Source organism: Lactuca virosa, chromosome 5, assembly GCF_052849685.1.
Source record: "Lactuca virosa cultivar CGN04683 chromosome 5, Lactuca_virosa_CGN04683_v6, whole genome shotgun sequence".
In the NCBI taxonomy this organism is placed as follows: domain Eukaryota; kingdom Viridiplantae; phylum Streptophyta; class Magnoliopsida; order Asterales; family Asteraceae; genus Lactuca; species Lactuca virosa.
Genome location: NC_136430.1, coordinates 460,815,897 through 460,840,773, shown reverse-complemented (window position 1 = coordinate 460,840,773; position 24,877 = coordinate 460,815,897). Strand labels below are relative to the sequence as shown.

At 39.8% G+C, this 24,877-nt stretch overlaps 2 protein-coding genes across 3 annotated transcripts; both read right to left on the bottom strand.

Moving 5' to 3' along the window:
- Nucleotides 1–5,724: 5,724 nt before the first annotated feature.
- Nucleotides 5,725–10,474, bottom strand: DEG2 (DEGP protease 2). The gene is made up of 20 exons (XM_079050633.1): nt 10,188–10,474; nt 9,499–9,675; nt 9,307–9,357; nt 8,991–9,064; nt 8,827–8,890; nt 8,652–8,696; nt 8,460–8,567; nt 8,291–8,368; nt 8,140–8,206; nt 7,994–8,052; nt 7,791–7,890; nt 7,527–7,663; nt 7,333–7,436; nt 7,149–7,236; nt 6,968–7,053; nt 6,839–6,863; nt 6,695–6,766; nt 6,532–6,582; nt 6,397–6,457; nt 5,725–6,311 (listed from the first exon to the last, which is right to left on the bottom strand). Exons 1-20 carry the CDS (start codon nt 10,383–10,385, stop codon nt 6,043–6,045), a joined length of 1,914 nt encoding a protein of 637 aa, XP_078906759.1. The 5' UTR covers nt 10,386–10,474; the 3' UTR covers nt 5,725–6,042.
- A 689-nt stretch (nt 10,475–11,163) lies between these two features.
- LOC145114580 (C2H2 and C2HC zinc fingers superfamily protein) lies at nt 11,164–13,062 on the bottom strand. Of its 2 annotated transcripts, none has more exons than XM_079050631.1 (6): nt 12,933–13,062; nt 12,642–12,675; nt 12,486–12,528; nt 12,036–12,077; nt 11,704–11,947; nt 11,164–11,615 (listed from the first exon to the last, which is right to left on the bottom strand). In XM_079050631.1, the coding sequence occupies exons 2-6, from the start codon at nt 12,647–12,649 to the stop codon at nt 11,317–11,319; spliced, it is 636 nt and encodes a 211-aa protein (XP_078906757.1). In that variant the 5' UTR covers nt 12,650–12,675; nt 12,933–13,062; the 3' UTR covers nt 11,164–11,316. The 2 variants fall into 2 exon arrangements, with proteins under 2 accessions (XP_078906757.1, XP_078906758.1); XM_079050632.1 differs by having other exon boundaries at nt 12,943–13,031.
- Between the last annotated feature and the right edge of the window lie 11,815 nt (nt 13,063–24,877).

Genomic DNA, 24,877 nt, shown 5'->3' with positions numbered 1-24,877 from the left:
TGTCAATGAATCGGCCGCCACCTCCTGGTCAAAGAATATACCAGGTAGGTTAAAACCGAACCGACATTTAGTAATAGGTTTTAATATATGTATGAAACTGTTACTTTTTTTTCGCCTTTTCTAATATAACCGAACCAAATCGGTCTTAAAACCGTTTTCTAATTAAATTTCACTTCAAAAATACCGAACTTATTATAACCAAAATCAGTTTAATACAATGATTTTTAAAAAATCGAAACCGGTTCAAAATCGATAAAAAACAAATCGTTTGTAGAAACTAATTTCTGAAAAAATTATTCGCACCCGTCGCTTGGCGCGGGTAAACGGCTAGTGTGTGTGTGTGTATATATATATATATATATATATATATATATATTTATATATATATATTTATATACTATAACATCCCAAAAATCACGATAAAATTTTTCATTTTTCCAATTAAGGTAAAATCATTGTTTCCAATCAAAACCCAAGTCAAAAACCAAATATTGAATACAAATATTTCAAAATCAGAGTATCATAAAATATCCTAAACATGTCACTGAATGATGTGTAAAATCATGCATTCACCTTGCCCTGATCATCAGAAGTACCTGAAACATAACACTTAAACCGTAAGCCAAATCTTAGTGAGTTCCCCAACATACCACCACACAAACATATAACAACATGCATACTGGGTCCACAACCATCGGGCTGGATTACCCTGAGCCCACAGCATGAGTCTGACTTGCCTTGCTGGCCCAAAGCTCATGTCTGGATTGCTCATGAGCCTACAACATAAGTCTGGCTTGCCCATCCGGCCCACAACTTATGTTTGACTTGCTCCGAAGTTTGTTGGCTTCCGCACAAAGCAGCATTGCCTCAACCCAAACCATACTATATCGACATATGCAACTGATAAACATATAACCAACAAACAGATAATCATAAAGATCTAACAAATCATTACAGCATAGCAACATCCTATATATTAGGATACATAATGTAGTGGGTCGGTATTGGTGCCTTCGAACCACAAGTACAGTGAGGAAACTTACCTCACAGTCTGAAAGGTAGCAGAAATGAGCGCTGCTCCAAATGCCAACTCTACATGTCACATATACAACAAACAGTGACCTAATCTCAATCTACAACTCAAAATACCCAAAATGCCCCCAAGACAAACTTGGTCAAACCCTTGGTCAAAGGTTAAAGTCAGAAAGTCAAAAGTCAAGGGAAATCAAAGTAGGCTGAGTACGCCCCGCGTACTCAGTTACTACGCTGGACGTAGTCGCAATCCTTCCAAACCACGGGGCCTCAGCCCAATACATGCAGCGTACCTCTTGGTATGCTCATCGTACTCTGTCTGTATCCAATTCTTCTCATTAAGTGCTTATTCCTTAAATACTTTTTATCTAAATACAAATCTATACCCAAAACATCATTCTAAGTCATAAAGTTTCCACCTTTATGACTTTCCAAGGCTAGAAAAGGTCAAAAAGCTAAAACCCTAACTTAATAACCCATTAAGACATCATAACTCTTGCATGGAATGGATAGAAGGACCAAGATCACATTTTTATTGTTCTTAGCACCTAAAAACTTCTGAAAGGACAACTTTTTCTGGTTAGAGTAAGCCCTACTCATGAACAACAAGCTTATGGCACCAAAAGTGAACACAAACTCTAAGCTAGAAATATCTAAGCAAATAACTCATCAAGTTTCGAACTTTATACCTTCAAAGGATGCTTGAGGGTGAGACACTTCTGGATCCAAGATGCCTTAAGCCTCCAAGATGATTCCACTTCCTTCTTCTTCCTTCAAGAACACCAAAAATGCACTCTCAAGCTAAAAAATGCTCACACAATGGATTAGAGTTTTTAAGGGACAGTTTGGGAGATAGAGGTTGATGAAGGAAAAGGTCTTGAGGAGATAATGATGTTTAAATAGGGCTCAAACCCTAAAAATTAGGGTTTAACCCCCAGGCACATACACCCAACGTACTCTTGAGTACGCCCAACGTACTTCACAAACACGTGTTTCTTTTTAAATGGGCTAAGGGACCAATTTTGCAGCAAATTTCATACTAAAGGTTGAAATGGAAAAATACCTGACATCAAGGTGCTACATATAAAAAGATAATTATGAGATATATGGATTTTAATTATCATATATGAAATAAAAATATTATATAGCGATAATTAAATATTTTATAAAAGAGTTAAAGAAAAGATAAAACACCTAAGGTTAATGTGTTGGCGAGTTTTTATTATTCATCCTTAGCCTGATTAAATTCGACTACCTCAAACCTATAATCGTTAATCTTGCGTGAGCCAGAAAGATATGTATAGATCCATATAGGGCTGACATCCCCACCTGCGATTGCTAACTACAATCCTGGCAGGATAAATTTCTTTATATGCACATGTTATTCGACGTCGATGAAGCGTCCTCAGGGGAAAATATTAGTCAACGGCGTCGATTATGGGGGCTCATGGTAATACAAACCCGAAAACCTTAAGGAAATAAACTACCTAGAGGGACGCCTTCGAGTCGTGAACATTATAATATATTAGGATTGGTAAAATATCCTAAAAATTATTTTAAGTTCGGATTGGTAAAATATCTTAACAATGAAAGAAAAGTTTTTCTAAAAGAAAAATAATTCTTAATTAAAACAATCAAATAAAGCAGAAAACTATAAAAACCTGTGAACTCACCAACATTATGTTGATGTTTTCAAAATACATGTATTCTCAAGGAGACGGGTGTGGAGGATAGCCATACGGAGGAGGAGGTCGTCAAGAAAGTTTGCTGAAATTTTATTTCTGTTTAATTCTAGTTATGTTTAAGATGTGTGCTTGATCTAACAAACAATGTAACCCCTGAATTAATTATAATGAATAAAAGTATCATTTGTGTTATATTTTTGTGAATTGTTCAATATATCTGTTTGCCTCTATCCAAATCCTTACATCGCACAGCCCGACGTTTCTGTCATCGGCCGGTGGTGTGAAAGAAAGACTGTGGTTGGATCACAACACTGATAGGAAAGACCGTGATTGGATCACAACAACTTTATGAAAGAACATGGTTCCGCCCCTGGTAATGGAGTCAGGGCTAGGCCCGTATACTCCTTAGGGTTGGGCCTGTTACATGATATATGTATGTGGATAGGAGATTTGATTGTACGGCGCTAGATTCGAGATCTTATGTGGATGCATTGTATGTATGATGGAATATGTGGTATACTAGGGAACTCACTAAGCTTTATGCTTATAGTTGTGGATTAAACATTGTGCAAGTCATTCTTGAAAAGAGCTCGACGGGATTGTACACTCGCATCGAAGATGTTCATTTCCGCAGTTTGTAAATCTAACACTAATATTGTATGGTTTTAATCAAATGAATATTACTTGATGGTTTTTGAAACAACGGTTTTAATTGGTTATTATATTTTAAAATTAAAAAATCTCTTTGTAATTTCGGGACGTTACAAAGAAGGTCAACACTTAGACCAATTGACGTTTTGATTTTTAGATAAATAGGAGGGAAACACACATGAGTAGATCTAACAGGGTTTCCCTTTTCGTGAGCTTGAGGAGTTATAGTTTTACTATGAGACTCACTGTTTTAAAAATTACTTCATGTAAAATGGCAAAGCATGAGAAAGTGTGCATGGGTAATCAATATGTGTTTATGTTATTTGTGTTTGACACTTTTGGTTTCCTTGTGCTAGATGTTGTGGAGCTTCTCAGTAGATCCCAACGGATCCTGCATAGTAATTTTATGCACAAAATCTATAGATGTGGTTACACATGAATAAAAATACCGATTTCGAACCGATCCCGAAACTCATCTTGTAATTGGTATCTTGAAGATCGATATTGTAAGATTTTTACTTTCATTTTTCAACAGTTTAGAATAAGATTTTACAACAATTTAAGGTTCAGACTATTATTTATTATCGTTGTTTTATCTACAATCAAATTTCATCATAATTTAAATGTAGACCTTAAAAGGAAAACGTGAGGTGCATTTAGATTTGAATAAAATATTCATCCACGAAATCAAATACTCCCTCCGTCCCAAAATTATAGTCCATCTTTCCTTTTTGGTTTATCCCAAAATAATAGTCCACTTCTAAAAATAAATAACATTTTTACCAAAATACCCCTCATTATAACTTAACCAACTAAGCATTTAATGGAACATTAAATGCAAAGTAAGGACAAAACTGTCATTTTATTAAATAAAGTTAGTGGTAATTAATGATTTTCTTAATATGTGTGTTTTTTGTCTGTGGACAATAATATTGGGACAGAGGGAGTATTAAATAAAACAACATTTCTTAAAAAGGTTAAGGAGGAACGGACTTAAATATTATTAATTGACAAACTCATCTTGTAATTTACCTTTTTGTGAAACCTTTTTCAGAGAAGAAATACACTGATCCAGGATACTATATGAACATGCGTAGCGTGTGGTATATGTGTTTATTGTATTGTTGATATTAGAGAAAGGAAAAAGTAAACAAACCCGATTCCAAATCGTTTCTATCGACATAACTGGTCGAGTTAAAAAAAAAACAATTGTTTGTTTTCATTTTATGAACAAATATATTAAATATGATTAAAAAGATATATTTTCAAAATAACAATCTAATTTTATTTAAAAAAAATGATATGATTTTTATAAGTATTCATATGCATTTGAGCAACCTTCGGTCTTAAAATTTAAGTTTGAACTCAAATCTTCAAGGACAACCAACTAAAAATGTAAATAAGGACCAAAAAAAAATTGATTATGAATCATCGGTGTAGATACATCACCCAGGAGTTAGCATGTGTGCTGTTACTTTAGAATGTTTTATCTAAAGTCTTTTTACCACTAAACCACCCAAAAACTGGTTAAGTACGAAAAGATAAAGAAACACAATAATTATGTCTGATAGGAAACAGTTATAAAACAAACAAGCAATACAACACAAAAGATTTAAGGTACAAACAAACAGAGAAAGAAAACAAGAATTGTCCAAAATTGATCACCAAAGGAAGGACTTTTTTCAGCATTCCGAAATCCCAATTTTTTAGGCGGCACAGCTAGCATATTTCCTAATTTCGTACCTCTTTTTGTCATTTATATGTGTCGCTGTGGTCATTAATCTCATAATTGTGTTTATGTTCTTTCATCTAAGGACCTATTTTTTCAGGAGCAAACTTTTGATTTTTGATTTTTGATTTGGTCATTCTGTATTTCTGTTAATCAAGTTTGGAACTTCGGATTTGAGTTCATCATGTATTGGTTTCTTACAGTGATTGTGATGGTGGAACTCGAGGCTTTAAAAGGAACACAAATGGTTTTGGCCTTTGATGACGAATTCCATCCCAAATATGACATAAAACACAAAACATATTACCAAAATATACTGGCTTTTCTGTATATTGTCTTTAATTACATATTAAATACCAACTTCTGAGAAAAAAAAAAGTTTACTGCCAACATAGCTGATAGCTGATGAAAATGGTAAAAATGCTGAATAACACCTTTACCCATTTTCGGTTTTAACTTTTAACCCTACTACCAACACATAAAATATCTGAACCAACTTATCACCATATTTTTTTTTTTCAAATATTTTTTGTGGGAACAGAAAAAGCTTACAATCCGTGGTGAATTAGACTAAATTGTCGAGTATAATTTTAATTTTATTTTCCATAGTAAATAAGCGCACGCATGTTGAAAATGAACTTATTGAATTTTGGGTGTTTCCCTATAAATGATGAAATAATGAGATAATGACACGACTACAAGTACAAGTACAAGTACAAGTACAAGTACAACAAATGGTTTTGCTTACTTACCATCATGTATTGAATTGTCCATTTGCTGCTTGCTGCAACTTCCTTGTATCTCTCTCCTCTCTGCAGGCAGTAAAAGTTCCCATGTTTCAAACTTTGACTTAACCCACTTGCTGCTGGTGCCTGGTGCCTGACTGCCTAAGCCTAAAAAAAATGGCTGACTAAGTGTGTTTGCAACTACAAGTTGTTGATTAAGCTAAGCCCACTGAAGCCCATCAGAACCAAACTCTGAATTTGTGATGGGGGGTGTGTCACCAACACCAAGATCATTGTCGTCCATCACTTGGTTTTCTCCAGTGCCAATGCCGATGGGGTCCACGTATGGCTCCAGAAGATCGCTAGATCTCTCGGATGGAATACCATAATCTTTAAGAATGCATGATGACGCAGCTGATGAAGCCTCTCGCTCTAATACAGCAAGATAATTGTCTTCAAATTCGAATATCAAGTACTTCTCCTTGCATGCTGCCAGCCAACCAACATTTTCCATAAATTATAAAAAGATTTCAAATTTCTTTCTTTAGAGAGAATCAGAATCAACTCTACTCACAGTCAATAAGATGAGCAAGATGATGAATGTTCTTTATTCGGGTTCCATTGAACTTCAGAACCTGTCCAATCATTTTACACAACAAAACAAGCTTAATATTTCTGATACTAATAAAATACATACATACATACATACCTGTTCATTGCTCATATCCTCGTACCCAATGTTAACCTCATTTGCTAATACCTAAGTAAGTTGAATACATTAACATTACATGGTCAGGTCAACAGTTGAGTCGACACCGTTTGAATTTTGAAGAAAGAAAGGTTTTATATTCATAATCATATTTAATACCTACCTGTGACAAGATCACTATCTGTTCTCCTTTGAACCTTGCCATGGAATACCGTGCCTTTGTCAATAGTTTCAGCTAAAAAGAAAACAAACCACAAATCATCAACACTTCTAAACTCTAAACCAACCAACCAAAATTTCTTTTTACCCCTATGCTGTCTTCGCATTCCTCGCTGTCAGGATAAAAGATAAAAGCATTAGCAACTACTTGCTAGATAAAAAAGTATTTAGACTTTAGACTAATGAACTTATGAAAGGAAGGGAATAATAGTCTTACTCTATCAAAGGTTCTGACAAAGGAGTAAAAACTAAGCCAGCTACTATCAAGTATGATGGCTGACCGCCTTCAATATGATATGGTACCTATACACATACATACATACATACATACTCAATAACTCAATATTTACAAGTAAAAAAGATTTTCATATTAGAAGGTGATTTCGTTCAAATCCTACCAAATGAACTCGTGGATTCATAGCGGTTTTGACTTTCATGAAATCCCCTGCTCTGATGATACCAACCTCCGCCGTATCACCAGTGAACCTGCATTGCATGTGAGGTAGGTAGGGATATTATGATAATTACAATTTTAAAAAAATCACTGTAAATATGACAACAATAAATGGTCAAAAGCTTTACTTTTGACTAATGAGGTAGCGGAATGCAATGCGTTCGGTTGATCGGAATGGAACTGTCCCTTCTGATCCAACATCTACACCATCAAAGCTTACAATCACATCCCCCTAAAAAATAACAAAAACTGTAAAAAAAATAATGAAGTATGTTGAGCATCTCTTTATATGTAAATTGTAAACCAGAAAATATAATAATACCTCCTTCAAAACATTGCTGGCACCGGAAGTGGGTTCCACACGGCGGACAAGAACACCCTCATTAGATGGCACTTTCAAGCACGCACGTAAAGCTGGATTCTCTAATTTTTGCAATAATATTCCAAGGGAAGGGAAACCTGAAACAATGTGTATATATATATATATATATATATATATATATTTCATCAAATCAGTCCGATTAGTTAATGTATCTAACAACAGCATATGAATATGTTTGATTGAATTCAATATACATTCTCTCACCAGTGTACTTCCCGTTTCTCTCATAGTCATCCAGAAAGTGAGACACAACCGTTGTTGGAATTACATACCCAATGTTCTCAACATCATCAGACCTGTACACCTAAAAATACAAATATATAATTCCATTCCATTCCATTCATTTCAGAAGAAGAAGATCATAATTCATAAACATTACAGTGTTTGTTAGTTAGTTAGTTAGTTACCTGAAATGCCACACCGATGCATTCCCCCTGATCATTAAAAGCAGGACCACCGCTATTACCTACAAAATGGCTGGTATAAGCAGTGGTTACAGCAGGAAGAAACATGACATGAGTAAAATATGAGCTGACACATGATATGCCCTTACCAGGGTTAATTGCTGCATCAATTTGAATGCCCAACAGTTCAGCTGATCCATGAGCATAGGATGTAACCTGTCAGTCACAAACCAGCACTATTAGTCTATTACTTTTATACACATTTAGAAAACAGACTAGAATTTGAGAAAGTGGACAAACCTCTATTCGAGATACAACACCTTTGGTCACTGAAATGGTGTCTCCTCCAAGCGGATACCCTACAACAGTAACTGCATCCTGTTGAGGAAAATGCAAAATGCATAAACCAATTTTTTATTTTTTTCTATTTATAACAGGTGGGAAGTGGGAACTGGACAGGGATATTAACCTGAAGACGAGGCAAATGGCCAAACTGAAGTGGTTCGGCTCCTTTCCAGAATTTCTCATTTTCCACTGAAAGCAAAGCTATGTCACATTCCATACCTTTAGCTAAAACCTGTCAAGTACAAACATTTGTTAATAATAAAAACTATGTTGATTTGATGCCAAAGAATTACGACAATTCAATTTTAAAGTATACCTTAGCCACATACTTGGTATCATCACCCCTTCTCTTGACTTTGACCTGCAATATTAATATATTAACATTGGTTGACCTATTGAGTGAAATCAACAAACAGAACGCAACAAAGCTCCACTGATTATCAACATGATACAGTCATACAGAAATAAACAGTGTAAGTTTAAAAACTTACTTGTGTGTTGTGTTCCACACAGTGAGCATTTGTCAAAAGCTTTCCATCACCGATCATGAAAGCACTGCATCAACAATGACAAACAATCATTTTACTGTGGACATAGGAAATAATAATAGAAGTTTTCTTTTTCTCTCTAGGAAGGTATAGGGATCAATACATGCCTTCCTGTACTTGTAAACTGCCTTTGCTTTTGCCAAGGAAGAGAATAATCAGGTGCAGTATGAGTGCAATAAACCTGAAGGAAAGAAAGAAACAAACAATTTTAACTGACCATGGTCAGCAATGAGAACTACAAGGGTGTTCGCATACAGCCACATTATAAGATCAAAGATATCCTTAGTATCTTTCTCTGGTTAAAAAAAAAACAAAATCTATTTAATTAGATGCAGAAGCATAATATAAGAATTTATAGACAAAATGATAGGGTGTTAATATTCGTGAAGACTGAAGAGTTTGGTTTAAAATGGTTAGATTTACCTTCACAACAGCATTAAGAAAGGCAGCATCTTGAATTTTAGCAGTCTCAGCCTGGAAAGAAAAGTAAATTAGGGATTGTTTTACAGATAATGGGTCAAACAGTTGACCCTTGGATGATGTCCCCTTGACTCCCTACATTATCAGTAGAAGGAAAAGTATCAAATTATAAACTGGAATAAAATTTCTCAATACCTGTTGATCCGTCAAGTTACCCATAAAACCTTTAGCACTTTTTCTCTGTGTACCAAATGACTTGAAAGCTGTTGATTGAGGTTTTTCTGTTTTTTTAATACCACTGCGATTGTCAGCATCTGAATATTTTCTTTCATCTCTTGATCTTCTTGAAATTTTTTGAGAATTAGCTTCTTTCTGGATGAAAATACACCAAACAAATAAATAAGCATGCTCAACAACCAAGTCACTATAAGAAGCATATATAACTAAGGCAAATGTGTTCTTGAATTGGCTATATCACACAAGATTCTTTTGAGGAAGAAAAACAAAATCCGATCGCTCAAAAAATCCCACGCAGCTAAGAATCTTGTTCAAATGAGACCGTGTTGACTAGGAATTAAACCAGGTCTTCATCAGCTAATTCAGACAAACGCTATGAGCTGTAGGAAGATCCAAATATAGCATCACATGGCGTGTCAAGTGTCAACACTCAACTCAACACCGGCCATTGGATGATGAAAAAGGTTTAATCAGAAAAAAGAAAATTCTATAAACTAAAAACCAACGAATAATAGACCGCCTGTGACCTGGCCACCATGACAACGGAACTGACTGGAACAGCAATGAGTTACATTAAAAAAAAAAACTCAAACTGGATTTACACATACGTTACTAATGAGCTCACGATGTTCAATTACTTAATATACCTCAAGTGACGATTTGTGAGTATGTTCCTTGGGAGTTCTCTTCCTCGGACTTTGACTCTGACTAACAGCTTTCGGAATGACTAAACGAGTAGCCGGTATTTGTGACGCGGAGAACAGCCGTTGGGAAGAGACTGGATAGCGAGAAGTGCTGGTGGAGGCTAACGAATTAAACCAGCAAGACGCAACGGCTATCGCCATTTTTCACGTCGGCCCTAGGTTCAGGTCAGAGTCCGGAAAGAGAAACAGCGTCACTGTTGTAAAACTGGGAGATTCAATAACTTGAATTGCCTTATCCTCTCTTTTCAGTTCTCACTAAGTTTAAATGAAGTACTCAAATAGTCCCTTCGCTTTTACTTTTTACAAATTTAATACACATGCTTTTGTGCTACACGTATTTTGCACCAAATTATGACATTTATCTATTTAATTTTGGGATTTTCAATAACGCAAACTGCACCAAATAGCAACATACTTTATTATTTGGATGGATGCATAGGAAGGAAACATGCATATTGTGGATCTAATAGGTTTCAGTTGCAGGCTTGAAGATTAAGATTTCACTATGGGATATGCTATTTTAAAAGTCTCATCATTCAAAGTGACCAAAAATGAGAAAATGAATATGGAAACCCAACACATCTTTATATCATTCAGGTTTTACCATCCAGGGTTAACGGAAAACTTTGTTGCCCATTCGCCATTTGTCTTCCACCTTGATGTAAAAAATTTCTCTTTTTAGATTATATATATATATATATATATATATATATATATATATATATATATATATATATATATATATATATAAAAAACCTAAACAAATCCAATAGACCAATACTTGGTTCTAGTTATAGCAAGAAAAAGTCAAAAATACGTTTGTCAAATGCTTTCTTTGTACAAAAAAGAAAGTGCTTGCAGTATATTAGGTCTAAAATTCATGCAATAACTGCTTGCTACCATCTTTTCACCTTCAAAATACTGAGAAATACGAAGTGTAAATTCAATGAGGCATTTCATACAAGGTGAATTCTAAAATATTGAAGAATATAGCTGGTATTAGACGAGACAAAATTCATACAAAAAAAAAAAAAAAAAAAGACACAACAGTGTTTTGTAAATTGTAAAGAGATCAATGGTCAGCTTCCTGAGATTGCGCAGGGGCATTTGAAGTCTCAAAACCTCCAGATGGCGGTGCATTCAGGTTGGGTTGATACATGTTTGGGTTAAACATTGGAGGTGCACCTGAAGTAGGGGTTGGGGTTCCCGAGCTCCCTGGAGCATTCATTGTTATTGGCCTTGGCATACCATTGTTGACCTGACCGGGACCAGGCATGGACGGGTTGACCTGACCGGGCATTGACGGATTGACCTGACCGGGCATGGAAGATGTGCCCGGTGGTGAGAACATTGGAGGCATCCCAGGATATCCTGGCAGATCAAAAGAAAATTAAAAAAAAGTTTGTCACAACATAACACTTGAAGAGGATGCATGATTAGGATTTGGGTAGAAGAGTACCAGGCATGGGTCTGGGCAAAGGGGCAAGTGGCCTCATTCCAGGGATTAATGATGGGTTCATTGACATCTGCGGATTCCCAGGAATTGGCATCATTGGAATAGGAAGACGAGGCCTTAGTTGATTGTAAGCAGCACCAACTTGCTGATATGCAGCAGCTTGTCCAAGATGCTCCTTCACCTTTTGGTCAATCAAATATTGATTTTGTTGTGCTTCATATTGCTGATAGTAGATTCGAACATTTGCCTGTATATCATATACACCCATGCTCATGTTAGAGACAAATCTTATAAACTTGTTGTAGAATTTTTCAGATTACACAGAACAACAGTACCTTGTGTTTGTACCCTGCATTGTGCTGCTTCCTTACAGAAGGCTGAAGAAAAAGAAAAAAAAAATGTCAATCAAATCACTGTAAGAAAACTATTCGTAGCTGTTAAATAGAAATGGATATGGCCCCAAGTGGCAAAAATGGGTCAAATGGATTTTGTTCGCCCATCAACACTTTGGGCATGATCCATCAACCTAGACAGTATATCAAACTTGGATGAAATGAAAAATGGATCCTCATCCTCTTCTCTTGGTGACTTTTCAACCACCATTCCTGACCAAAATAAAGCAAAATCCCACCCCCACTCATGGAGGCATAGTAATCCCTGATTCATAAGTAATACCACTACTCCATAGCAAATACATACCATATGAAAGCATAATTACAAATTACAATGGAATCAATATCAACATTAAGATGAAATAGATGGAGAGTGGATGAAAGAAGAATTACAGAATCATGCGTCAAGTAAGTGTCACAATAGTCACAGTAATACCTGTAAAATTCAACCAAATTGGGGAGTTCAAGTTATAACACTCATGATAGCCATAATATATCGAATTCAATACTAGGAAGAAACAAAAAGAGAAGAAAATTAGAAAATCTCACCGAGGCATCGTCACGTCCAATTGTTGTGTATGATCTGTTGACATTTAAGAGGAACAATACACAATTAGCAAACATTCTCCAATACATCGGCCACATCAGTGTTTTGATTAGCATATTGAAAGCATTCTACATCATCGATTGCAATAATGTACCCTAAAATACATTTGTGCTACTAAATTGGGTTAAACGAGTACAAATATTTTCCTTCGAGTTACGATTGAAAAACTACATAGGCTGAAATTAAGACTCTAACGAAACGAGTGAGAAACCGTACGATCCATAACTTAATACCTTAACTTACGCGAATGGTAGCTTAGCTGCAGATCAGAGAGGGTAGCGCAAAAACCCTAGCTTGAGCGGGAGAGAGACGAAGAAAGAGCGTGCATCATAGCGGGAGTTTATTATTTGGGGTTTAAGAGCCCCCTGGGCTTTGAAAGCTTAACACTTCACACCCACACATTTTGTTTTTGTATGCGTAACAGTAATAGAAGAGCTTTATTATGGAGATTTTGACTCCACTCAAATGAAAACCAACTTTTTAACCGAAAAGTTAATCGATAGATGATAAGTAACTTTATAAAGACAAAATTTCATATATTAACTGGTCGGTTCCAAAAAAAAAATGACAAATTTTCATAATTAACCATTGTTTGTAAAATATTGTATTTAAAGAAGAGGACTTCTATGAAAAACATGACACCGTTCTATGGTTTCAAAAATTGCACGAATGATCCTTGTGCTGTTAACTTTAACTTTTAAATAGTTAGTTTTTTATTTTTTGTAAATAACATATATACACTTAATTTTTTTTTCCTTTTTTTATGTTATTTTTTCAACAACTTGATAAAAAAGAAAAATTTACCTTTTGGCCTTTTATTTTCTATTTTTTTATAGTTTTAGTTATTTATGGATTTCTAGTGTTTCTATTTATTTTGATTCAAATAAATGAACTTAAATTCGATAAATCATGTTAAACTATTTTTTTATTATTGTTTGTGAATGGTAAAACCAATTCTTTTGAAGACTACATCAATAGATCTAGGGGATATAACATGGCTATGCATGATCCGTTGTAGTCTACTAAGGAGCTCCACCGCATCCGGCGCAAGGAAGCCAAACGTATCAAATGCAAATGGTATGAACGCGTGTTGCTTTTCCATGCACGGTTTCTCATGTTTGGTGACCTTGCATGTAGCAGCTTTTAATGCAGCCTGTCCCGTCGTGAAACCCCCGACCCTCAAACTTACGAGAGGGGATACCCCTGTAAGGTCCACACATGCGTGTTTCCCTCCAACCCATCCAAAAATCAAAACGTCAGCCGGTCTAAGGGTTGATCTTCCTTCTGTCGGGTCAGTCAGGAAATTCACAGGAGCCTCTTTCTTGGCGGAAACCCCGGCACGCTTACATATGTCGACCAAAACATCCCTAACCATATCGTGCCTGTATTTGAACCCTGGGAGTTCTTTGCAATGAAGTGCATGCTCGCCGAAAGAGTCCAATCACGCCTTGCGGCACACCGGGAATATCTCATCGGCTGGGAATATTGGAATCATGAGTCGATATCTGAGGATGGTACGATACTCCACCGGAGACATATGTTGGTCAAGCCCATCTATAAGGATAGCTAGAAGAAAATCTTGAGCATGTGGTGCACGTAAACACATGAAACATTGATGAGTTGTATGATGATAACTAAAACATTTATGAGTTGATTTGTGAATTGAATCAATAATGGGTTTTTTTATAATTTTATGTTGTTAAGGTTCATATTTGTTTTACTTGGATGTTCCACCAAATAACTGAAGTTGTTATTTTTATTTATTTAATATAATAATTAGGTCAAAGTTTATATGGACTTATGTGTTTTAAATTTTTCCATAATAATATACTCTAATATATTCATATATTTTACACTTTTTGTTGTTTTCATATTTTTAAAAAAAAATTCATATTATTTTTAAATTTTTTTGTATTTTTAACTTTTTTGTATTTTTTTCTTTTTATTTTTCATCAATTTGATAACTTTTTTTATCTTTTCCAAAAAGAGTAAAATTTATGAATATATTAAAGTATATTACAATTTTGGTGTTTGATTTTTTTTTTTTAGTTTTCTACTTTTTTATAAATTTGGTAATTTATGGTTTTTCTATTTTTTTATTTTGAGCCAAAGATGGACATTCTCGAAGAAAATGACCGATACCGACAAAAGATGGATACTTGGAGGAAGAGGAGCTGAAAAAGACACAAAAATGATGTTGCTGAACAGCTTGATCCCCCGTCAGTATTTTGGTCATATCTCATTACTCGTAACTCCGATTAAGGCGATTCAAAATAATGTGAAGACTAGAAAAAATTTTAGACGACTCTCGTTTTTTGCCAAAATGTGAAATTCAACTCCCACGACGTGGTGATCATCCACCACGACGTGGTAAATGGAAACTTCGCGATCATTAAGTTGGCTTAGAGAATACGACATTTAACAGAAGATCACAACATGGTGTCTATTCACCACGTCGTGGTGGTCAGATTTTAGGAAAGTATATATATATATATATATATATATATATATATATATATATATATATATATATATATATATATATATATATATCTGAACATTAAATCTGTAACATCCGGATTCCCAGGTATTCTATGTTATTCATTTATTTTGAGTTTGAGAGAAGGACTCGACGAGTCGACGCCTAGACTCGTCGAGTAGGATCGCGATTTGCTGATTGGATTAATGAATGGACTCGACGAGTCCGTGCTGGCGGTAGAAACCCTAAATCCTTGGGCCTGTGCCTTATTTAAGGGTCCTTATAGCTCTCATTTGCGGCTACCAATCCAGAGAGAGAAACCCTAGAGAGCTTGGGCGAGTTGTGTGTGAGAGCAAGCCATTTTAATCCTTTTTGGTGTTGTTTTGCAAAGAAGAAGGTGTTTCCAGCTAGAGGAGGTCAAGAGGATTACTAATCCATGGTTTTCAAGCTTGGATCTGCAGTATTGAGGTAGCAAATCGAACTCTCCTTCTGTTTTGGTTAAGATCTATGAATCTAGGGTTTTCTATACCCTTTTTATGGCTTGAATTGATGGGTTTATGGTCCCTTTATGTGTTAGATTTCAGATCTGGACCCATAGAGGTTCAAAGAGCATTATCCATCTTGCTTTATGAAGTGTTATGGAAGGAATGAACTTAGGTTGCCATTTTTGAGGCTATTTCTTCAAAAGGAACCATATATGTGTTGCATGAGTGTAAAGGTTTCACCTTTACGTGATTAGTGGGTATGGAAAGGTCAGATCTATAGGTTAGAGAAGCGGATCTGACCTTAGAAGGTCATTTGAGTGTTGCCATGGACGCTACTCGCCGAGTTCATAAGTGGACTCGACGAGTCGAGTCGGGATTGCCCCGCGATTCGTGACAGGAGTAACCCGTCGAGTGAAGGGATGACTCGACGTGCCAAGTGAGGCTAGAAGGATTCAGAGGACCCGCATGGACTCGCCGAGTCGCCCATGTGCACTCGACGAGTCGGGTCAAAGTTTGACCGTTGACTTCAGTTGACCTTAGGGTTTTGGTCAAGCTGATTCAGGAGAGTTTAGGGAGGGGTAGAACGGACTTCTACCCAATCTTTAGAGATGAGACTATGAGAGGGTATTGATCAGGAATGTTATTCGGATGATAGGAGGAGGCGAGGTCGGGACGTCAAGCACGAGAGTTTATCCGACTTCGTACGAGGTGAGTCTTCTCACTATATTGTACCTAGGATGGTACCTATGTGTGACCGGAAGGTCTTATATGCTATGAGATGTATGTGTTGTATGTTGTTATATGATATGTATGTGTTATGTATGTTATGAATGAGAAGGACCGGAAGGTCATTATGATGTGGACCGGAAGGTCATGATGATATGGACCGGAAGGTCATTACGGGTAGGACCGGAAGGTCTACCAGGGTTGTGGGACGGAAGTCCTCTGAGACACAGTGACCGGAAGGTCTTATAGCCTTGAGTGGCGTATGTGCGTATGTGGTATTTTGGGGAACTCACTAAGCATTTATGCTTACAGTTGTTGTGTTATGTGTTTCAGGTACTAGCGAGGATCGCGGGAAGGCGCCGGCATGATCCGTACACACTCATGGCTCACGATCAGCCAGCGCCCGAACGGTGATTTCCCAAATTACCCTTACATTACGTGTTATGAGATATGTTATGATATGTTATGCATGCTAGAGTAGGCTAAGTATTCATATTAGGACTAGAGTGGCCTGATTTGTGATGCCTTAGCCTAGGAAGATTTCTGCTGCTATGTGATGCTTGAGAGTGAGTAGGTAGCAGTGAGAAGCTTATGAGAGGTCTACCGAAGGGTAGCCTATGCTAGAGAGATGTAGAGTACTTGTGATCTGGGATCCTAGGAGGAGGACTTGGGGTGAATACTGATGCGGTGTGGACGGTAGTATAGGGCCCGTACTACTGAAGACACCGGATCAGTACGCAGTCCAAGTAAGAATCCTTAGGGTACTAGGGAACAAGTAGGGTTGAGTGATCGAGTGCGAGTATACTCGAGCGAGTCTCTGATATTTTATGTTGTATTTCAGAGACATCATGGTTGGGACACGCCACAGACCTGAGACGAGCGGCGTGAGTGACGAGGAGCTTCGTCAGATGATCCACGATGAGGTGGCTGCGGCGATCCGAGCCGAGATTCCGGAGATGTTTGGGTCTATCAAGACCACATTGATTGAGACCTTTGATGAGCGGTACGCAGCGGTTACTGAGGCTGCGGCTGCTGCAGATGTTGCTGCTGCTAGACCTTAGGGGGGTGACTTGATGTTGTTCCGGGAGTTCAGCAACACGAAGCCACCGGAGTTTGATGGGACGCAGGATCCGATTGTTGCGATGAGATGGATTTCTGATATCGAGGGATGCTTCTACACATGTTCGTGTCCGGAGCATTTGAGGGTTCGGTTTGCACTGAACCAGCTTCGCTTGGGAGCGAAGGACTGGTGGAAGTTTGTGACGGCGAACTTCACTCTTGCAGAGATTTCGGAGGTGACCTGGGAGAGGTTCACCATCATGTTCAGAGATGAGTATGTTCCCCCGGTGGAGAGGGAACGGCTGGCACAGGAGTTTTTGTCCCTCAAGCAGGGGACGGAGTCAGTGACTGTGATCACACGGATGTTCCATGAGAGGGCATTGTTTTTCCCTGAGCACATGTCGTCTGAGCAGGCACGCATGAGTCGGTACTTGAGCATTTTGAGGAGGGATACCAGGGAGTTCGTGGCGAACTCGTCATACCGGATATTTTCTGAGCTCCAGGAAAATGCCCGGAAGAGGGAGATCGAGCTGGAGACTCAGGCCCGGGAGGAGGCCGAGTCTCAGGGGAAGGATCGGCGGCCGGCACAGTCTCAACCGGCAGCCAAGCGGGCAAAGCCCACCGATTCGAGATATGGAGGCCAGAAGGGCCGCACTTGTGGGAAGTGCGGCAAGGGACATGATGGGGTTTTTCGATCAGGTGCTTGCTACAAATGTGGCAAAGAGCGGCACATAGCCAAGGATTGCCCCCAAGGGGTTCATGGTTTGCTTTCATTGCAACCAAACTGGACACCGGAAGGCCGAGTGTCCGCAGCTGCGAGGGACAGCACAGGGAGCACCGCTGGGATCTGCCCCTGCTTCCGTGCGAGCTACTGAGGTTCGGCCGGTGAAGGCCGAGGCACCAAAGGCTCGCGGGAGAGCCTTCCAGTTGACAGCGGAGGAGGTCCGCGCAGCGCCCGATGTCATGGCTGGTATGTATTCTTTCATTTATTTATGCTGAGTTTGAGATATTGTGCTTATATTATGATATGCGTAGGTACTTTTCTTGTGAGTTCTGTACCTGCTTTGGAGTTATTTTGTAACATCCCGAAATTCACGTGCATCTCTTATACCCTTCTTCTTTTCCAAGTTGTCAAGTTTGGCCCTTAAAGGAAATATTAAAGCAAATGAGTACGCTGGGCGCACTGAAGAGTACGCTGCGCGTACTCATGCGCTTAATTTGGACGCGGACTCGCCTAGGTACGCTGGGTGTACCCAAGGTTACGTCGGGCGTAACCGGCCCAGATGCAAACCCTAAATTGTGGCTTGTGCACTATAAAAGGAATGTTAAGGCCTTATCCTCAGCCACCATTTCAGAGAGTAAAACCCTAATAGAGAGCTACCCTTCGTTCCTAGCTTGTGTGTGTGTGTGTTCTAAGCTTCAAAGTGTCATTTCAAGGTGGTGAAAGAGAAGAGGAGGCCATTTTAGGAGCTAGAAGTTGGTGGACAAGAGTAGATCTGAGTTCTACAGAGGTTGGAGCTTCTTCCTGAGGTAAAAAGCTCAAAGCTTTCCTTGTCATTTGTGATTTGTGTTTCTTGGACCAACTTTTAGGGTTTTTGGTCCCAAGGTGGAGACTTTATGAGCAAATGGTCTCCATAAGCCTAGATTTGCTATATTTCAGAGTAAAATGAGTTGTAGGTTCATAAAAATCCAATCTTGGACGTGAATATTGAGCCATGCATGAGATCTAGACCTTATGAGGAAGAGGGAAAGGTGTTAAAGTGATTAGGGACCTTTACAGCCATGCAAAGTCTTAAAGGTCTCGACTTTATGGATTAAGTGGTCTTAGAGAAGTCAGATCTGGAGTTTGATTTTATGTCTTAACCATTTAAGACCAAAATCCATGAATGCATGAAACTGAGACTTACGTTGGGCGTAAATCTCAGTACGCGCAGCGTAAGGGTCTGAGACCCCGATTCTGGATCGCCGGAGTACGCCCAGCGTACAAGAGCTGGTACGCGCCGCGTACTGCCCCTGTTGACTTTCGTTGACTTGTAGGGTTTTGGTCAACATTTGGACTTTTGGGTCAGGGAGGGGTAAAATGATCTTTTACCCTTCTGTGGGATTGTAGGAAGGGATGTGATCTAGTCTTTGAGAGCCATTATTTATTCGAGAGTACTGTTTATGTGTTTAGGCGGGGACTAGATCAGTGTTTTCGTGTGCGAGATTATCCGAGATACCCGAGGTGAGTCTTCTCACTATACATTACCTAGAGTGGTATTTATGTGTAGACCAGAAGGTCTTGTGTGCTATGTGTATGTATGAGATTATGTGCATTGTGTTATATGTATGTTATGTGTTGAACAGACTGGGCCGGAGGGCCCAACGATATAGACCGGACCGAAGGATCCAACGACACAGACTGGACCGAAGGGTCCGACGAGCTATGACCGGACCAGAGGGTCCAACGAGCTACGGGATTGGGGGGTCCCGCTGAGACACATCGACCGAAGGGTCGTATTATAGCCTCGAGTGGCGTATGTGTTGTATGTGGTATTTTGGGGAACTCACTAAGCATTTATGCTTACAGTTGTTGTGTTATGTGTTTCAGGTACTAGCGAGGATTGCGGGAAGGCGTCGGCATGATCCGTACACACTGAGAGGATTTATGTATTTGAGGATCTTGGGAATTTTTATTGTGATAACACGTGATACATTGGAATACTATGATATTTTATGAATGAAAGCATGTTTTTAAAATGAAAAATTGTTTTGGAAATTTACGTCGTTACAAGTTGGTATCAGAGCCTTGGTTTGAGGGATTCGGGTGCATCTTCGGATGAATCTGAACTCAAACTGAGGAATTGAGAAAGTTTTCATAAAATAAACAATTTTTCTAAGAGAGTAAAAGATTTTGAGAAAAGCAGAACGGAGCAGTGTGTACGATCAGCCAGCGCCTGAACGATGATTTCCCAAAATACCCTTACATTATGTGTTATGAGATATGTTATGATATGATATGCATGCTCGAGTAGGCTAGGTGTTCTTATTAGGACTAGAGTGGCCTGATCTGTAATGCCTTAGCCTAGGAGTTACTGCTACTATGAGACGCTTCGAGAGTAAGTAGGTAGCAGCGAGGAACTTATGAGTGGTCTACTAGAGAGTAGCATGAGTTTAGTGAGATATAGAGTACTTGTGATCTGGGATCCTAGGAGGAGGACTTGGGGTGAATACCGATGCGCTGTGGAAGGTAGTATAAGGGCCCGTACTACTGGAAACACCGGATCGGTGAGCAGTCAAAGTAAGAATCCTCAGGGTACTAAAGAACAAGTAGGGTTGAGTATCTAGTGCGAGTATACTCGAACGAGTCTCTGATTCTTTTGTGTTGTGTTTCAGAGACATCATGGTTGGGACGCGCCACCACCTAGGAGGCAGTGATACCAGCGATGAGGAGATTCGTAGGTTGATTCACGAGGAGGTGGCTGCGGCCATTCGAGCTGAGATACCAGAGATGTTCGGGTCTATCAAGACCACGCTGATCGAGACTTTTGATGAGCGGTACGCTGCTCTTACTGAGGCTGCTGTTGTTGCGGCCACCGCAACCGTCGCTGCTGCCAGGCCGCAAGGGGCGACTCGTTGCTGTACCGAGAGTTCAGCAACACGAAGCCACCAGAGTTTGATGGGACGCAGGACCCGATTGCTGCGATGAGGTGGATTTCTGATATCGAGGGATGCTTCTACACCTGCTCGTGTCCGGAGCATCTGAGGGTTCGGTTTGTGCTGAACCAGCTTCGCTTGGGAGCGAAGGACTGGTGGAAGTTTGTGATGGCAGACTTCACTACGGCAGAGCTTACTGCGGTGACCTGGGAGAGGTTTACCATTATGTTTCGAGATGAGTATGTTCCCCTGTGGAGAGGGAACGTCTGGCCCAAGAGTTCTTATCCCTCAAGCAGGGAACTGAGTCTGTGACGGTGATTACGAGGATGTTTCACGAGAGGGCGTTGTTTTGCCCTGAGCACGTGTCGACTGAGCAGGCACGTATGAGCCGGTACTTGAGCATATTGAGGAGGGATATCCGGGAGTTCGTGGCGAACTCGTCATACCGGACATTTGCCGAGCTTCAGGCAAATGCCCGGAAGAGAGAGATTGAGCTGGAGACTCAGGTTAGGGAGGAGGCCGAGTCTCAGAGGAGGGACATGCGACCGGCACAGGTGCAGCCGGCAGCCAAGCGGGCAAAGCCCGCTGATTCGAGATCTGGGGGTCTGAAGGGCCGCACTTGTGGAAAGTGCGGCAAGAGCCACGAGGGAGGGTGCAGGGTTGGGGTGTGTTACAAGTGTGGGAAGGAGGGGCATTACACGAGGGATTGCCCCAAGGGATTCTCGGTTTGCTTTCATTGCAACCAGACCGGCCATCGGAAGGCCGAGTGCCCACAGTTGCTGCAGGGATCAGCGTAGGGATCTGCACCTGTTGCTCGAGCTACTGAGACCCGGCCAGTGAAGGCCGAGGCACCGAAGGCTCGCGGGAGAGCCTTCCAGTTGACAGCGGAGGAGGTCCGCGCAACGCCTGATGTCGTGGCTGGTATGTATAATGTTATGCGTAGGTACTTTTCTTGTGAGTTATGTACCTGCTTTGGTGTTATTTGACTCGGGTGCGAGTCGGTCTTTTGTGTCGTTAGCGTTTAGTCAACACATCAGTATCCAGCGGGAGGCGTTGAGTCGACCTCTATGAGTTTCCATAGCTGACGAGCGAGCGGTATATGCTACGGAGGTGATTTGGGGATGTGTACTCGAGATCTTAGGGGTTGAGTTTCCGATTGATCTGGTACCGATTGCGATGGGGGACGTGTGTGTTATAGTGGGTATGGATTGGTTGAGCCGTTTTGGGGCAGTTATAGACTGTGAGCGACAATTGGTGACGATACGAGACCCTAGTGGGGGAGTTCTTACGGTGTACGGCGAGGGTACCCGTTCAGGGTCAGCATTCTGTTCGGCTGCTAGAGCGAGGCAGAGTCTACAGCAGGGCTGTAGTGGGTTTGTGGCCTATGTGATGGACACACGAGTAGCAGCGGAGAGACCTAGTTCTATTGATGATGTGCCGATAGTGCGTGAGTTCCCAGACGTTTTCCCCGAGGAGTTTCCGGGTGTGCCTCCCGAGAGGCAGGTGGAGTTTCGCATCGATTTGGTTCCGGGAACGGCGCCTATCGCCAAGGCGCCCTATCGCCTTGCGCCACCAGAGATGCAGGAGTTATCCTCACAGCTGCAGGAGCTGCTGGGGAAGGGGTTTATTCGACCAAGTAGCTCACCGTGGGGAGCGCCGATCCTTTTTGTCAAGAAAAAGGATGGTTCACATCGGATGTGCATTGATTACCGGGAGTTGAACAAGTTAACGGTCAAGAACCGTTACCCACTGCCTAGGATTGATGATCTGTTTGATCAGTTACAGGGAGCGTCTTGGTTCTCCAAGATTGATCTGAGGTCTGGATATCATCAGATGAGAGTGCGGGATGAGGATATCCAGAAGACGGCGTTCAGGACTCGTTATGGGCGTTACGAGTTCGTGGTGATGCCTTTCGGGCTCACCAATGCACCGGCAGCGTTCATGGATCTCATGAACAGTGTAACTCCCGGGTTTCGGGGCTAAGCATTTTTAGACGATGTAATAGTCTAGGTCAACTATTGTAACTCTTTTGATGTAATAAAAATGAAATATTTGAGTATTTTGTGAATTTATGTGCTTATTATTTAATTATAAATGTATAATTAATAAAGAATAAAAATAAGCGTCAAAATTAAAATATGAGATAAGCCCGATATCTTTACATAAAGTTGTAGTGGTCAAAACAAGGATTCTGGAGATATAAAGAACGCCGAAATCCGAGTTATAACGTAGAAGTTATGACCCAACGAAGTTTCACGACGGAACCGGCACGATACCGGGAAGCGTGAATAGTGAATTTATGATAAAGCGAGTTTTTAGCCGACACGACCTAAACGAGAATCGAAGATCTCTTTAATTGTGGCGTAACAATAAAAAGACAGACGAAAACGGACATCGGATGAAGAAGTTATGAATTTTTAACGGACCAATCCTGTCCCGGCCTGTTAAAAATATAACTTTTAAAATAAATTCAAAATTAGCCAACGGAGTCTAAACGAAAGTTGTAGATGACGTTCCCGCCTTCGCGTGGATATACATAACGTCAAAAACGGAGCTAGTATGCGAGAGTTATGATTTTTCTAAGACGGGAGGCCGATACGCGATATTGGGTGACATGGCACCACCAGAAATTGGACATGTGGCACCACCAGAAATTGGACACATGGCACCACCAGAAATTGGACATGTGACACCACCAGAATTTGGACAAGTGGCACCACCAGAAGGCCACCACATGCCCCAACTCACTATAAATAGAAGTGCTGGGTTCTCTCATTTCTTACACCTTTCCTCTTCCACTTTCTCTCTCTAAACTCTCTCTCTAAGCTCCCTTGAGCCCCTAAAGTCTAGGTAAACCCCCTAGCACCCGAAGGAAGTCTCGAGGCTCCCGGAGTCCCGAGAAAAGAACCTTTCGGCTCGGAAACGCTGCTCCAGCGAAGCCCGGTTTTGAGAAAAAAAAATCCGCTGTAAGTAAGGTACGCCTACGAAATTTTTAATATAACTTTTAAATAATTATAGTAATGTTATTAGGTCCTTAAAATAATTATTTGGGCTATTATTATTTATATATTGAGTGTTATTTAACGCTTGTATAATAATAATAATAGTCAGACTATTAATTAGTCGCGGTTAACGTTAAAACTAAACGCTAGTGGTATTAATACTAGGTTTTGATCAAGGAAAAATTGTTTTGAGATAACGGAGTGCTGTTCGAGTACCGAGTCACCACCTAATCAGGTGAGTGCATAGTTACTTTCATCTTACACATAGATATGAAGTATTTTATATTAATTACGTGCTATGTGTGCATATTATCTGAATACTTGCTGCCTATACTGATGAAAGATTTTTATACATGTTTTAAATAATTTAAACTGTATATGTATTTTATATCTACAAAAAAAATGTTGGGGTAAAACATGGGTAGATGTAATAAGACGATGTGTGATAAAATGATGAGAGGCCTCGATGTTGTTGTTGTTGATTCTGTCATCTAGCGGAGTATGGATGACGACCACAGACTCTTCTAGACAGTCCAGTGGAACGCTAGCAGGCTCGCAACCTGTAGGTGTTTGTGAACGATGTGTTCACCGGTGTACTCCATCCCCCTCATGGTTGCCTTTAGGACATTTATTGCTGAGGAAACCCCTTGGCAGTAGTGTCCATCCCGATGTTGATCCTTAGGCTAGGTCCCTTATGATAGGTGTTTTAGGGACGTAATGTGAGGATAACGGGAACGGGTAATCGGGTTATTGTTGGTTGATGAAATTAATAAACTTATTTATTGTGGGTT